Raw genomic sequence first — 13,811 nt, 5'->3', positions numbered from 1 at the left:
TGCGCCATCTTGCTGAAAGTATCCATGATGGATTTCATCGTCGTGAAGTTCCTCAAAAAATGGTAACAATATTTGCTGCCGATATACCTGCCCAGTTACATTTTCACGGAATAATAATAATTGTCTTTATTAGAAAATGTGAACATAAGCAGGTACAAATACATTTTCTAAAAGCGGAGTCTAGCCGTGGCTAATCTACTCAACCCTTTAGAAGACTACAGTTACATTAATACTAACAGCTTTATATACGAATTTCTACATTTACATCTTAAAATAAAAAACATATATTAGTACAGGTACATATATACTTAAATTATAATACAACAAAATTTAATTTAATTTAACAGTGTAGGTCAAGTGTATAAAAAAAGAAAAAAGTTCAAATGATCAATCGCCAGTAAATAAAAAAAACAAAAACATTTAAAATGTTTGTTGAAATAGAATGAGTCTCTTATATTATTATAAATTTTAACCGCATTGTAAATAAAAGATGCACGAAACTTAGCTAAACGATGCGCAGGCAAACATAAATTATTTGTACATCTCAAATTCCTACTAAGAACGTTGTGTCGGTATGCTAGCTTTTCACGCAGATAGGTCGGGGAACAAGTAGTTAAAATACGATGAACAAAAACAGATACATTGTATTTAAAAATATTTTCCATTCGTAACCATTGGAGATTATTTATTCTATCCGAAACTCGATCATATTTACGCAAACGGTATATGTACCTCCAGCAACTATTCTGTATTTTTTGATGTCGATTCTTAGTGTAACAGTCTAACGCACTATAGTATATAATATTGCCATAATTTAATACAGACATCACTAATGATTCGATTTATGTTGTTATACAAGAGTTTTAGAGCCACATATGATTTTTTTACAAGCAAGCTGGCGTGTTGGTTGAACCTTAAATGTTCATCGTATATTAAACCCAGACTTTTCAGTCTACACTCAATTGGCAACACTGTATCAGACAAAACCAATCTCATGTTAGTTTTAACAATCTCTCTATGTCTTCCGTTACAGAAGCAAATCACAGCACATTTGCTAGCATTAAGTTTTAAGTAGTGATTTTTCGAATATCCCTCAAGTGATTTAAGATCTTTATTAATATTTCCTACTTCCGCTTGAATATATTTTGGATCAAAAGAAAAGAATAACTGTGTATTATCTGCATAACAGTGGGCTTTGGCAAATTTTATATTTTCAAAAATATCCGCTGTATAAACTAAAAATAGGACAGGTCCGAGCACCGACCCCTGAAAAACTCAAGAACTAATTTCAGATATTTGAGAAAAATTATTGTTTAGTTTTACAATTTGGTGTCTATTTGCTAGATATGATTTAAAAAAGTTTATAGGGGATCGTGTTGACCATGTGGACACGGGGTACATGTGGACAGTGAAGTTTTCTTTTAAACCACATAAGTTGTTGGGTTCAGCTTTTGCGCAAGAGATGATGCATACGTAAGTGTATTGTATTTCTGATTTAATTAGTGAGTGTAGATCTGTTAAGGGGCTGAAGATTATTTTGTGTTTTGTTGCCCAAAAAGTAAGTTTTTATAATAATATTTGTAAAGGCATTCCATTTTGTTGTATAATTTGAGCTGACTTATACTTTACCCGAATATTGTTATATCATTTACCTATACTTCTGTAACATTTTAAAATCCCAACTATGCTAACCTAAAATTTTATAATCTCATTCAGACAAAATTGACGAGTGAGGAGGGTGTGGACACGCCTAGTGAGGTACATGTGGACAGTGTCCACATGCACCCCATTATGTTTCCCACAGAATTATTTAGTTTTTATATTTTACCAAAAATAAGGAACCTATTTTTTTTATCATGAATTTATCTAAGTAACTTTTTCTTTAGGAGTAAATACCTACCTACTTAGAGAAAATGCCCCGGAATAATCCTAGAAAAACAGAACGTCATTTGATATCAGAGGAGACAATTGCAGCAGCCATGAATGACGTTCTATACAGGAACTTTAAAATTAGGGAAGCTGCGCGAGTGCATAATCTGACTAAGTCTTTATTGCATAAAAGGTATGGGTACCTATATTCTAAATAATTGCCACATTATCTACTAATTTCATTAAATTTTAGGCTAAAAAAATTTCGCGAGGAAAGGCAAATAAATAATACAAACCTAGCAGTTGACAAAGAAACAGCGAAGTTACTGGGTCAGCCGTAATTGAAGAACCTGTACATGAAGCTTCATCAGAAGCAGGGACTTCTAAACAGGATGCCGAATCATTTGTGGAACAATCTTATGATATTAAAACTAGAATCTATGATTACGATTCAAAATATACAACTACACAGATATTCTCTAAAGCCGAAGAAAATATGTTGTGCGAATATATAAAACAGTGTTGTTCCAAGCTTCAATATGGTTTAACAATGTATCGGATTAGAGAATTGGCTTATTTGTATGCAAAAAGGCTTAACAAAAAGTATCATTCTTCATGGGACATCCAAGAGCTAGCAGGAATAGAATGGTTGAGCGGATTTATGTCTCGTCATCAAACTTTGTCACTCAGAAAGCCCGAAAACACTAGCATGGCTAGGCTATCAAATTTCAATAAGAAAAATGTTGAAGAGTTTTTCGATAATTTGGAAAAACTGTTGGACAAATATAAGTTCAAAGCCTCAAATATACTTAATCTTGACGAATGTGGGGTGAATACCGTTCTACAGGCTCCAAAAATTGTCGCAGAAAAAGGAACTAAACAGGTTGGGCAAGCTGTCTCCGCTGAAAGGGGAGAATTAGTAACATTTTGCGGGATAATTGCTGCAGATGGTAATGCATTACCCCCTGTTTATATATTTCCCAGGCAGAGGTACAAAGACTGTTTTCTAAATGGTGCACCACCTGGTAGTTTAGGTTTAGCTCAACAGACGGGATGGATGACCTCAACTCTTTTTATGGATGTTATTAAACATGTCAAGAATCATACACATTGCAATAAAGAAAACTATGTATTACTAATACTAGACAACCATGTCAGTCATGTGTCTCTTGATGTGGTATTATACTGCCTTGAAAATGGTATCGTATTACTCACGTTCCCTCCTCATACCACTCGTAGGCTGCAGCTTCTCGATGTTGCAGTCTATGGACCATTTAAATCAAAGTTGCGTGAAACATTCAACAGTTGGCTTCTTTCTAACCCTGGTAGACGAATATCAATTTATGAAATAGCTAGTCTAACTGCCAAAGCATTTGATGTGGCTTTTTCGAGAAAAAATATTTTAGGAGGATTTAAAAACGCTGGCATATTGCCATTTGATAGGGACTGTTTTGCTGAGAGCGATTTTACTTCCTCATATTCTTTGTCATCTATAAACGAAACCCTTGAAGTGCAGTCATCTGCCCCTTCCTTACAGGGAACTGTGTTAGCAGAAACGGAGACCGCTGTCGATAATAAAAATCTGCAATTTGTTGAGAGTGACAAACAAAACTGTTCAGCTACAGTTTTAACCCCTGAACAGATAAAACCACTTCCTAGACGCTTAAACATTGTTAAGAAGAAAAGATCATACAAGAATAGAGGATCAACAAAAATATTAACAGAAACTCCGGAAAAAGGCAGACTAGAACAATTAGAAGAAGAAAAACGACGAAAGCAAGAATGGAAACGTAGAAGAGTTGATCAAAATACTACAACAAAAATTCAAGTTTTGAATTATGAGTCAAGTTCAGATAGTGACGTGTCTAATTTAATCACCGCAGATATGTCAAGTGACGAAGAATCTGTGAAAGAGAATATTCTTGATTATGTTCTAGTCAGATTTGCAACCAAAAAAATCCTTAAGTATTATGTAGGCCATGTAGAAACACACTACTACACTTTGTGTAAACTAACTTTGTTATTAGTTCAAATTTGTGTTATGTAGCCTAAATTGTTTTATGTTTGTACGAGTACCTACTTTAATGTAAAAATTAGTATTTATTTTCTGAAAATCAAATTATTTTACGTGAAGTAATGGTATGTAAGTTTTGTAGATAATAAAATGCATTTATTAAAACTATAGTTTGCCATATTTTTCATACTTGTCCACATGCGGACCATGTTTGTCCACATGTACCCCTGCATGGGGTACCTGTGGACAAAATTCATCGAAAATTAATTTTTTTTTCAATAAAAAAACAATTACTAATTATACTTCAATATGCAAACTTTGATGACAGGAAGGCCACTAATAATACGCAGTCATTATTTTAAATTGAAATTGATAATCACCGTAACACAACCGGCAAAATGAAAAATGTCCACATGGTCAACACCTTCCCCTATATTTTTTATCAAAACCATATAAGGATGTACTCCTGTTGTAACGACTTACATAAAAATATCAATCCCTTTGAAATTCAGTTAGTTCATAGTTGATTAAATGTTAAAATGAAAATCTGACAGCACAATACTGAACTAGATAAAATGATTCTATGGTAAACCCAACTTTCAACTTCCAACTCATCAATTTTTTTTCTTTCTTTATTTTTTTGTTCTTCTAATTTTTCCATCTTCCGACATCAACACAATCATCGAACAAAAAATTCATTGAAGGTATAAAGAAGTAGCAATCAAGCAACAATACAATTTGCTTTCATCACATCGAACATATTCTTTTGACCTCTATCAAATTTTACTTCCATCGGCCTTGTATAATATATAAAAATTATGAATCAAAAATATATCTGATTTCAGAGAAACAAAGACAAAACTGCTCTTTTGTGGTATTTGGGTTATACTCTACCCACTCTATCTGGTACTCATATTGATTTTATACGGGCTGTAAATATGATTAAATGATAGGTATCTGTATTTAGAGCGAATTGCAAATTTAACACTAATTCCGTAAACTCAGTTTGGTATAACTAATTAATGATTGAACGAAAATCAACATTAACGAGATAAAAATAAATTTCTGAAATACCTAATGGAATTATTGATATACCTGTACATACATAAATTTGAGTACATCGTTTTTTTATTTGGTTAAGAAGTCCTAAATAATTTCATTTGTTTTTCTTATTTATTTTTTTATATAATGAAATATATTCTGTGCAGGATTCTCTATTAAGATAACTAAAAACTGGACGTAAAATAACTAAAATGCAACAACTGTATTTTATTAGAATCGATATATGATTTTTATTTATTGTTCGTTCATTCGTTCATTCATTATTTCCTTCCTTCATTCATTCATCCATTCATTCATTCATTCATTCGATCATTTATTCAATCATTCATTCAATCATTCGTTCATTCATTCATTGATTCATTCATCCATCCATCTATTCATTCATTCATTCGTTAACTTATTCATTAATTCACATTCGTTCATTCCTTCATGCATGCATCCATCCGTCCATCCATCTGTCCACCCATGTATCCGTCTGTCTGTCCGTCCCTCCCGTCCTCCATCCATCCGTCCATCCATCCATTCATCCATCCATCCATCCATCCATCCATCCATCCATCCATCCATCCATTTGCTCAGTGATTTATTTCTAATTTCTTTTTTAATATCTGAAGTTACTTTGCAGGATGATTTCAATTTATGACAATTTACAAAAATGTTTATAGCGGTTCAAAATTTGAGTAACATGAATGGTGTCTATAAATTGTCGTTCTGCAAAATAACTTTGGATATGTTCCTTTTGAAGAAAAACCTATCTAACTCCATTCACTATGATATGAAGACTGAGATTTTTGAAAAAGTGATTTTTAATTATTGATATCTCGTAAACAGTAGAAATTATAAAAAAAAATACGCTAAATAAAGACTGCTAAACGTGAGTGCATCACTGAACAGCATTATCTTTATTCGTTTTCTGCTGTAATTTATCAGTTGATAGTATTGCTACCAATTCAGTATTTAAATATTAATGCAATTTGAACTTTTTAGAATTTTGTCTGTACATAGTAAAGAGTCTGTCCATTTTGATCCAAAAGTAATTTCTTATTGGCTTATTCTTTATTGGCTATTGGCTTTTTATTGATTTCACCATTTAAATGATAAAGTTAATAAAACCAAGCGAATGATTAGCATCACTCGGCAATTTATGCCTATAATTATTAATTCTCATGAATGAAGCAAAAGTTACCTATACGTTTTTCATGCTATTAATATATTTAATGCAAAATATTGATATTATGAACTGTAACTGCGATAACAAAGACGCTACATCATTTTCAATAAAATTGCCTGGAACATCACTTATGCAAATCAATCTGCAGACTACATTAAAAACTTTTACTTTGAGAAACACTTTTCCAAAGTAATAAATGAGTTGACTCGATGGCACAGATAAAGCAGAACTTTCGTAAGCGCAGCAAACTTTGGTCGTTGCAGATAAGGGATTGCCAGTAAAAAATAATCGGCAACAGTCGTGTTTTTACTGAAATTAGAAATTCTGACGGCATTCCCTATCGTCTACTACATATATATAGATAACAAAAGACGTGACTGAAAATAAATTTGGTATAGTTGATACGCAAAAGCAACACAATAATGAATTTGTTGGCGCGGTCTGGACCGCATCGGGAATAGTGGGTCGATATTGTAGATGCTCCCCGCTCTACCCCCAACTAAACTGTGCGCACGACAGCTTCCTTTGAACCCCCGTTCGCAGTACTGTGGGAATCGAGTTAATCGCGGGCATGGCACAATCCTGTCGTATCCACCACCTGGGCTGCACACTGCAGACGTGAACAACACCCTGGACTGGGATGAGATAGAAGAATAAGACAGTCGCCGCGCAATGTAGCGCTGTTCACGTGCAGTACAGATATGACCCGTAACTTATATACTCACACGGTAAGCAGAGAATCGTCTCGTACGGTAAGAAATTCACGTGTATCTTAACATTTACGTCGTAGGTGGCGGGACCTGGAAGACAACTTTTTGTGACCGGCAAGCCAGAATATATGGGGCAAGTCCTAGCTTCTCTGGCGGTGAGCCTGGGTCCCCTTGCATCCGGTTTGGGAAAAGGATATAGTTCTCCTGCCATAGCATCACTACAGCAACGTGACGCCGATGCCTTTCCTGTGAGTGGTCAACAAGCGTCATGGCTTGCATCCCTCTCTTTACTTGGAGCATTATTTGGTGCTCCAGTTGGAGGTATAGCACTGCGATGGGGACGACGTCGAACCCTAGTTCTTGCTGGGGCACCATTATCCATCTGCTGGATCATAACCGTGTTTGCAGTAAGTGTTGAAGTAATGTGTTTCGCCGCTTTCTTTAGCGGCTTTTTAGTGGCAATTGTCCAACTCTCTGCTCAAGTTTATGTAAGTGAAATTGCAGCTCCCTCCATACGAGGCGGCCTAAGTGCACTATTAAAAGTAGCGGCCCACACGGGCGTACTCGTAGCTTTCGCCGCTGGAGCCTTTTTAGACTGGCGGCAACTAGCGGGTCTTATAGCCTTGGCACCAGTGACAATGTGCATAGTTTTGTGGAGAGTACCAGAAAGCCCCGGCTGGTTAGTGCTCAGGGGACAAGATGTTGAAGCCGAAAAAGCACTTCGCTGGCTTCGAGGAGACACAGCCGATTTACAGCTGGAGCTGGCTGTTCTTCAAGCTCACGTAATTACTCGACCCGTTCCGACAAATCCAAAACTGCTAATTGAAACCTTACGAACTCCGGCACTGATTGCCTGCGGGTTAATGTTCTTTCAACGATTTTCCGGAGCTAATGCCTTTAACTTTTACATGGTAAGTGTCTTTAAAGAAACTTTCGGCGGAACTAATCCACACAGTGCAGCAGTGGCTGTAGCCGTAGTGCAGCTTTTGTCGTCTTTGCTATCTGGATTACTAGTAGATTCTGCCGGAAGGTTACCTCTATTAGTGGCTTCCAGTGTACTTATGACGCTGGCTTTAGCATCCTTCGGATCCTTTGCATATTACGAAGCTGCGAATCCTAAAATGATTCCAAATTTAGATTGGATTCCACTTCTGTGTGTTTTAGTGTTCACTGTAGCTTTCTCTCTTGGAATAAGCCCTATTTCTTGGTTACTTGTCAGCGAACTATTTTCCCTAGAACATCGCGGTTTGGGTACGGCATTAGCCACTTGTTTTAGCTATTTGTGTGCTTTCGTTGGAGTCAAAACATTTGTAGATTTTAAAGAGTTGCTGGGCTTACACGGGGCTTTCTGGTTATACGCATATATTTCAGTAGGCGGGCTCTGTTTTATTGTTTGCTGTGTGCCAGAAACAAAAGGTCGCGATTTGACCGAGATTGATGCAGCCAGGTGATCAAACGCCACAAAACAAACCCACAAAATATCAATTAGTGTTGTAGAGAGATATTGCTAGCGATTGTTTGTGTGACTTTGTTTGACGAAATTCTGCTTGAATCGATGGAAACTTATTTATGTTATTGTATACTAAGCCCTTTCACTTGTGATACCTTACCTTTCGGTCCAGATATTTTTTTTTTGCTAAAATAACGGCCTATTTAATTTAATAAATAAAAACATATTATTACTACATATGTAATTAACAACGTTTATTATTGGTATTTGGCTGTATCCATATTTAATGTGAAATATTTTTTAAGAAAGGGAGATAATGAAAACAACATTATTTGGGTTATAGGTATCATAATTTGAAATATATACTTGTTTAATTTACAGATCCTAATGAAAAAACAGAACTAGGAAAATAACATTATTTTAAAATTGTGTCGATGGTTACAATAATTAATATATATTCATTATCGACATATCTATAAAGGCACCTATAAAGTTTAAATCAAAATAAACTGTAAAGAAACTAATTTAAAATAATTTAGATTATCGTTACTGCAAAGGTAAACCTTTATCAATAACACATATCCATAAACTTTCATTTTAAGAAATGAGAGGTGTGGCATATATAATATAAAAAACATATCGCGTGAAATAAAAATATTAATTGTTTCTCCTTAGCAGTATTAACTATTTTTCTGTAGTCTTCTTTTCTATTTCATTATTCCCTGCGCAATCTACTAGATACATTTCAGAGATATATTTTGTACTAACTCACCTATGTCAAAACAAAACTGCCTTAATAGAGAACTAGAACCAAAATAACGAAACTTTTAGACAATACTCTTCCATTAATGATTTTTGTAATACAATTAAGAATTAACGAATTAAACAGACCTTCGATATAATTTAATTTTTACTACTATATACAGTGTGTCCCAAATTTTATGCATAGGTGTCGCAATTATTAGAAGAGATAGAATTTTGCTGCAAATTCAAATTGTCATTTTTATTTTGCTAGCACGATAGATATTAATTTCAATCACTATTCCAGATTATCTTTTGTTTTTTAGTCATTTATACTATCCTTTTTTTCTAATGGCAGTCGTACTGGATTTTTTCTTACATAACTGTGATAGCAATAAGTAAGTTTTATGTTTTTAATTTTCTCAAAAAAGTTACGACATCAGAATAGTTTGTTTTCATCAGTTCATTTCGTACGATCATACGATTTCGTAGGAATAGATTTTCGTTCAGAATTTTATCTACTCCAACCACCGCCGCCGCTTCAATGGATAAAATGTATTATTTTAGGAAAAAATACCTAATATTTGCATTGAAATTAATAGAAAATCTTATATACGTTTTATACAGTGATTCAGAACTTATCCAAAAAAATTTGGGAATAGATGCGGCATGAGAAATGGAGTCAATATCGTAAAAAAAAAATTTTGTAAACTCCTTAGTTTCCGAGAAAATATTATTGAAGTTATAGTACATTCAACGACTACATAGCTGGACAACTGTAGTCTCTAGCATCATTCGCAATGCGCGTAGAGAGCCACGTGGCCTCAGAGACTCCGAATACTGAAATCGGATTTTGCAATCGTCGTTGCAATAGTATTTACCTGTTATCTGTTCAATAGTTCTTTTAGTAGTTAGTGTCAAAAATGGGTAGTTAGTGTCAAAAATGGTTTGCATGTATAGCAACTCGAAGTTCAAGGATATCGTTTTAATTTATGGTGAAACATTTATGGTGAAGCAAGACAACATTTGTGTTAGTTCGTAGAAACTGAGTAAGACGGACCCAAATGTGTTTACACGTTAGTGGATAAAATTTTGAACAATTATTGTTGTAACATCGGGTATGTCAAATGATTTTATTATTTAAAAACACAAATTAATTTTATTAATTAATAAAAGCAAAAGCAGTTGAATTTGCCAATATAAAATAGGTGCGATAAAATTCTATTTACATAGGTATTTCTTTCCTTGCGAAAGTTTTTGTCCGTTTTTATCACACCGCTATGCCGGTCGCATTGTGTGAGGTCAGGTTTTACAGTGGACCAGTTTCCAGTGCCGTACAGAAGTGTATTTTTAAATCATTTTCGAACTGCCCTTTTTGATTTTTTCTTTACAAAATTGTATTTGTAAGGGTCCCCTGTACATCCAGATTTTTTTTTGGATATTTTTGGAAGTTCTGAATCACCCTGTATAATTATTATATTTGTGCTATTAGTACAAAAATATAAGGTAAGTTATATACAAAATTGTGTTATTGATGTAAGTTATCTCTATTCTGAAACGAACCATCTTCTTTTTAGAAATTTTTGTGATTTAAACAAGTAATTTTGTGGACAAATCAGATAAATTTGAAAAACTACTATATGCTAATAAAACTAAAAATAAATGCTATGCCTAACTGAAAAACAAAAAAAGTTTTGGTGTCACAATTGCAAAATAATTCTTTAAAACGTCACGGAACTTTTTAAAATATAGGTACTTAAAATAGTCAAAATCTTCAATCATTCTCTCTTTGGTATTGTAACAAAGATTCAGATATTAATAAAGACAAAAATGACTATAATAAAGGATCATTAAAAAATATAATACATATAAATACTACATCCAATAAAGTGTATGAGAAAAAAATTTTCATATTTAATTTCTAATGTATATCTATTATTTTCATAACTTCCACATTTTTCAATGCAAGCTAAACCTCACAACTACATAGTTTCTTTCTCTATATATTAAATAAATATTTCTGTATTTTATAGAAAATTCTATTACAATAAATAGAGTGGAAAATTTGTTTCTCTGTATATGTTACAGTTTAGTTCGTACATTGTATCTAAAATAAAATGCCTGGTACGGCAAAATACCAGGAAAAGTTGTTAAGAAACAAAAGTTACGATCAAGTTCGAAACATCGGACAAGAATCTACCCAGCTTAATAATTTGTTATTAAATCAGTTTTGGAACAAGTGTATCATAATTAATGAACTTAAAGCTCAAGTTGATTAATTCTATAAGAATTATATAACAAATTTTTTTATAAATTCTTCAAAAGAAAGTTTTGATCCTCATCATCAACATTGTAAATATAGTACTTAACTTATGATATTTTAGTAAGGCAAATAATAATTCCTCTTTCTCAAACATAATTGAGCTATATCAACAATTATCTAAATTAGGTATTACTTTTGCATATATTTTGCTTTATTTATTAGATGTTATTATTAATTCGACCTCCGACATATTGTTTTTCAAAGGATCTATATTGAGCGTATTAAAATATATTAAAGTTGTTATCTATGAAAAATGTAATGTGGATTCATTTTAATAAATGTTTTTCCTTCAATAATCAAATACATACTCCCATATAATGTTGTTTTTCATGAACATATCAATCTAGAGACGGTCACATATATCAAATCCAAACAATCATTAAAATTAATTATATTTTGATTAAAGAAACTGTATAACATATTAAACAATTATTGGCTTTAAACTAGATTATATGAGATTTTGGTCGATATAAGACAATTAGAATTTTAATAACATTCATGTGGTCCAGTTCGTTAATACCACTCGAGTATTAAATATAACAATTTGACAATATTTAGACAATACTTGTAATCTAGAGTGATTATTATAAAAATTATATTTCAACATTTAGGTGCTACTTAGAAGCTTTAGCAAAGATAATCACTAAATGTACCTAATTAGTTTTTAGGTAACAGCATTGTCCGATGTCAATCCTGTATAAATTTCTACGGTGTGATAAATTACTTACAATTTCCATAACCCCAAAAATTATATTGAATTAATTGTTATCATGCATACGGTATGAAATTAAAAGAAACGATTATATTAGGTTAGGTGAAATAACATTAAATCCGCGGCATTATTATAAACGACGAATACTTATATTACCATATAATTAAACAATTCTACTAGTTCAAGTCTGGAGAACATACGAGGTCTATTCAGAAAATAATCGAACTTTATTATTGTTTTTACACATTATTAGTCCATGCCTCCTCCCCTATTCACACACTTATCCCAGCGGTGTTTCCTTTTCGCGAAGTAGTCCCCGATAGCTTCATTTGAAATGACCTTTAAAGTCTGTGACGAATTTGCTTTGGTGTCATCAATAGTCTGAAAACGTCATCCCTTCAGCACTGATTTTAATTTCGGAAGTAAGAAAAAATCGCAAGGGGCCAGGTCTGATCAGTAAAGTGGGCGGGGGGACAGTAATCTGATTTTTGGTACAAAACTAAAGAACTGACAAAGCTGAGTGTGTTGGCTCATGGTGCAAGAACCATGAGTTGTCTCGCCACAACTTTGGTTTCTTTTTGCGGTTTTTTTCACGTAATCAATGTCGTAGCCGTAAACCCCGCTTTCCCGTCTTCACCCCATCTTCAATTGGCTGGCGGCGATCACTTTTAAATCATAAAAACCAATCGTAATTGGTTGCATAATCATCTCCGTTGTTTCAAAAGTTGAAACGTTTCCATCAAAATTTTCACCAGTTTCACCCAAAATTTTACCTTGCATCGTTGTTCCAGAAAATGGCACATTTCTAAAATCGTCACTAACACTTAAGCACGTTGCATTAAAATAACAATATAACGAGATACTAAATGAGATATCAACAATCCAAACACATGTGGTTACAGACGCTTGTCATGTAATAAGTTATGTTGTTTATTTTATGGTCTTTGTATTTACGTATACTTTATTCAGTTCGTATATCACTGACTACCCTAGCTGAAGACTTGAACTCAGCTAAATCAAGTTGGATAGAGAACCAATCGTCTGCTTATTAGTAAAATATTCGACCAAACTATTCGATTATTTGATAGTCCAAAAAGCGTTCGCATGAAAATGGTAACAGTTAACGTGAATACTAATTATTCGATATCTGAATTAATTCGATCATTAACTGTTATTGTCTAAACCAGCCGCATTTTCATAGAAGCCTCCAGCTCAAAATCCGAACCAATCAGTAACACGATGTGGATGCATTTTTTTCTCAACAATCACCGTGGATTTTCTGAAACCCAAATGCGACAATTTTGTCGATTAACGAAGCCATCAAGATAGAAATGAGCCTCACCGCTGAAGATAATTTTGTTCGAAAATTCAGCAAACACTTGTTATTGTTCCATAATCCATTCAGCGAACTCTCTTCACTTTGCGTGGATCAGTGGACTTCAATTCTTGAATCGATTTTGTAAGCATGGAAATGCAAATCTTTCCCGAGAATATGCTGTAGAGAGCTTCTCGAAATATCCAATTATTGACCATGGTGCCGAATTGATGTTCCTGGACTCTCAGCAACACTCATGAACTGTTTCGATGTTTTAAGTTGAACGACTTATAAGGACGGCCAGAGTGTTTAAGATCAGTAATTGACTCAGTCTTCCTGAATTTTTTATTTAATCTCTTTACAGTTGATGAAGTTAAATCACTATTCCGGCCATAATTTGTACGAAAATTGCTAACTGTAGCTGCCAAACCTTCATTATTTTTT

General features: G+C 33.5%; 1 protein-coding gene across 1 annotated transcript; it reads left to right on the top strand.

Moving 5' to 3' along the window:
• The first annotated feature begins 6,817 nt into the window (after positions 1–6,817).
• Positions 6,818–8,277, top strand: LOC108913172 (facilitated trehalose transporter Tret1-2 homolog). Its single transcript, XM_023455509.1, has 2 exons — positions 6,818–6,844; positions 6,907–8,277. Exons 1-2 carry the CDS (start codon positions 6,818–6,820, stop codon positions 8,275–8,277), a joined length of 1,398 nt encoding a protein of 465 aa, XP_023311277.1.
• The last annotated feature ends 5,534 nt before the right edge of the window (positions 8,278–13,811 follow it).

This window comes from Anoplophora glabripennis, unplaced genomic scaffold, assembly GCF_000390285.2.
Source record: "Anoplophora glabripennis isolate ALB-LARVAE unplaced genomic scaffold, Agla_2.0 scaffold743, whole genome shotgun sequence".
NCBI lineage: Eukaryota > Metazoa > Arthropoda > Insecta > Coleoptera > Cerambycidae > Anoplophora > Anoplophora glabripennis.
Note: the sequence above shows the minus strand (reverse complement) of the source record. Positions and strands in the feature narration are given on the sequence as shown.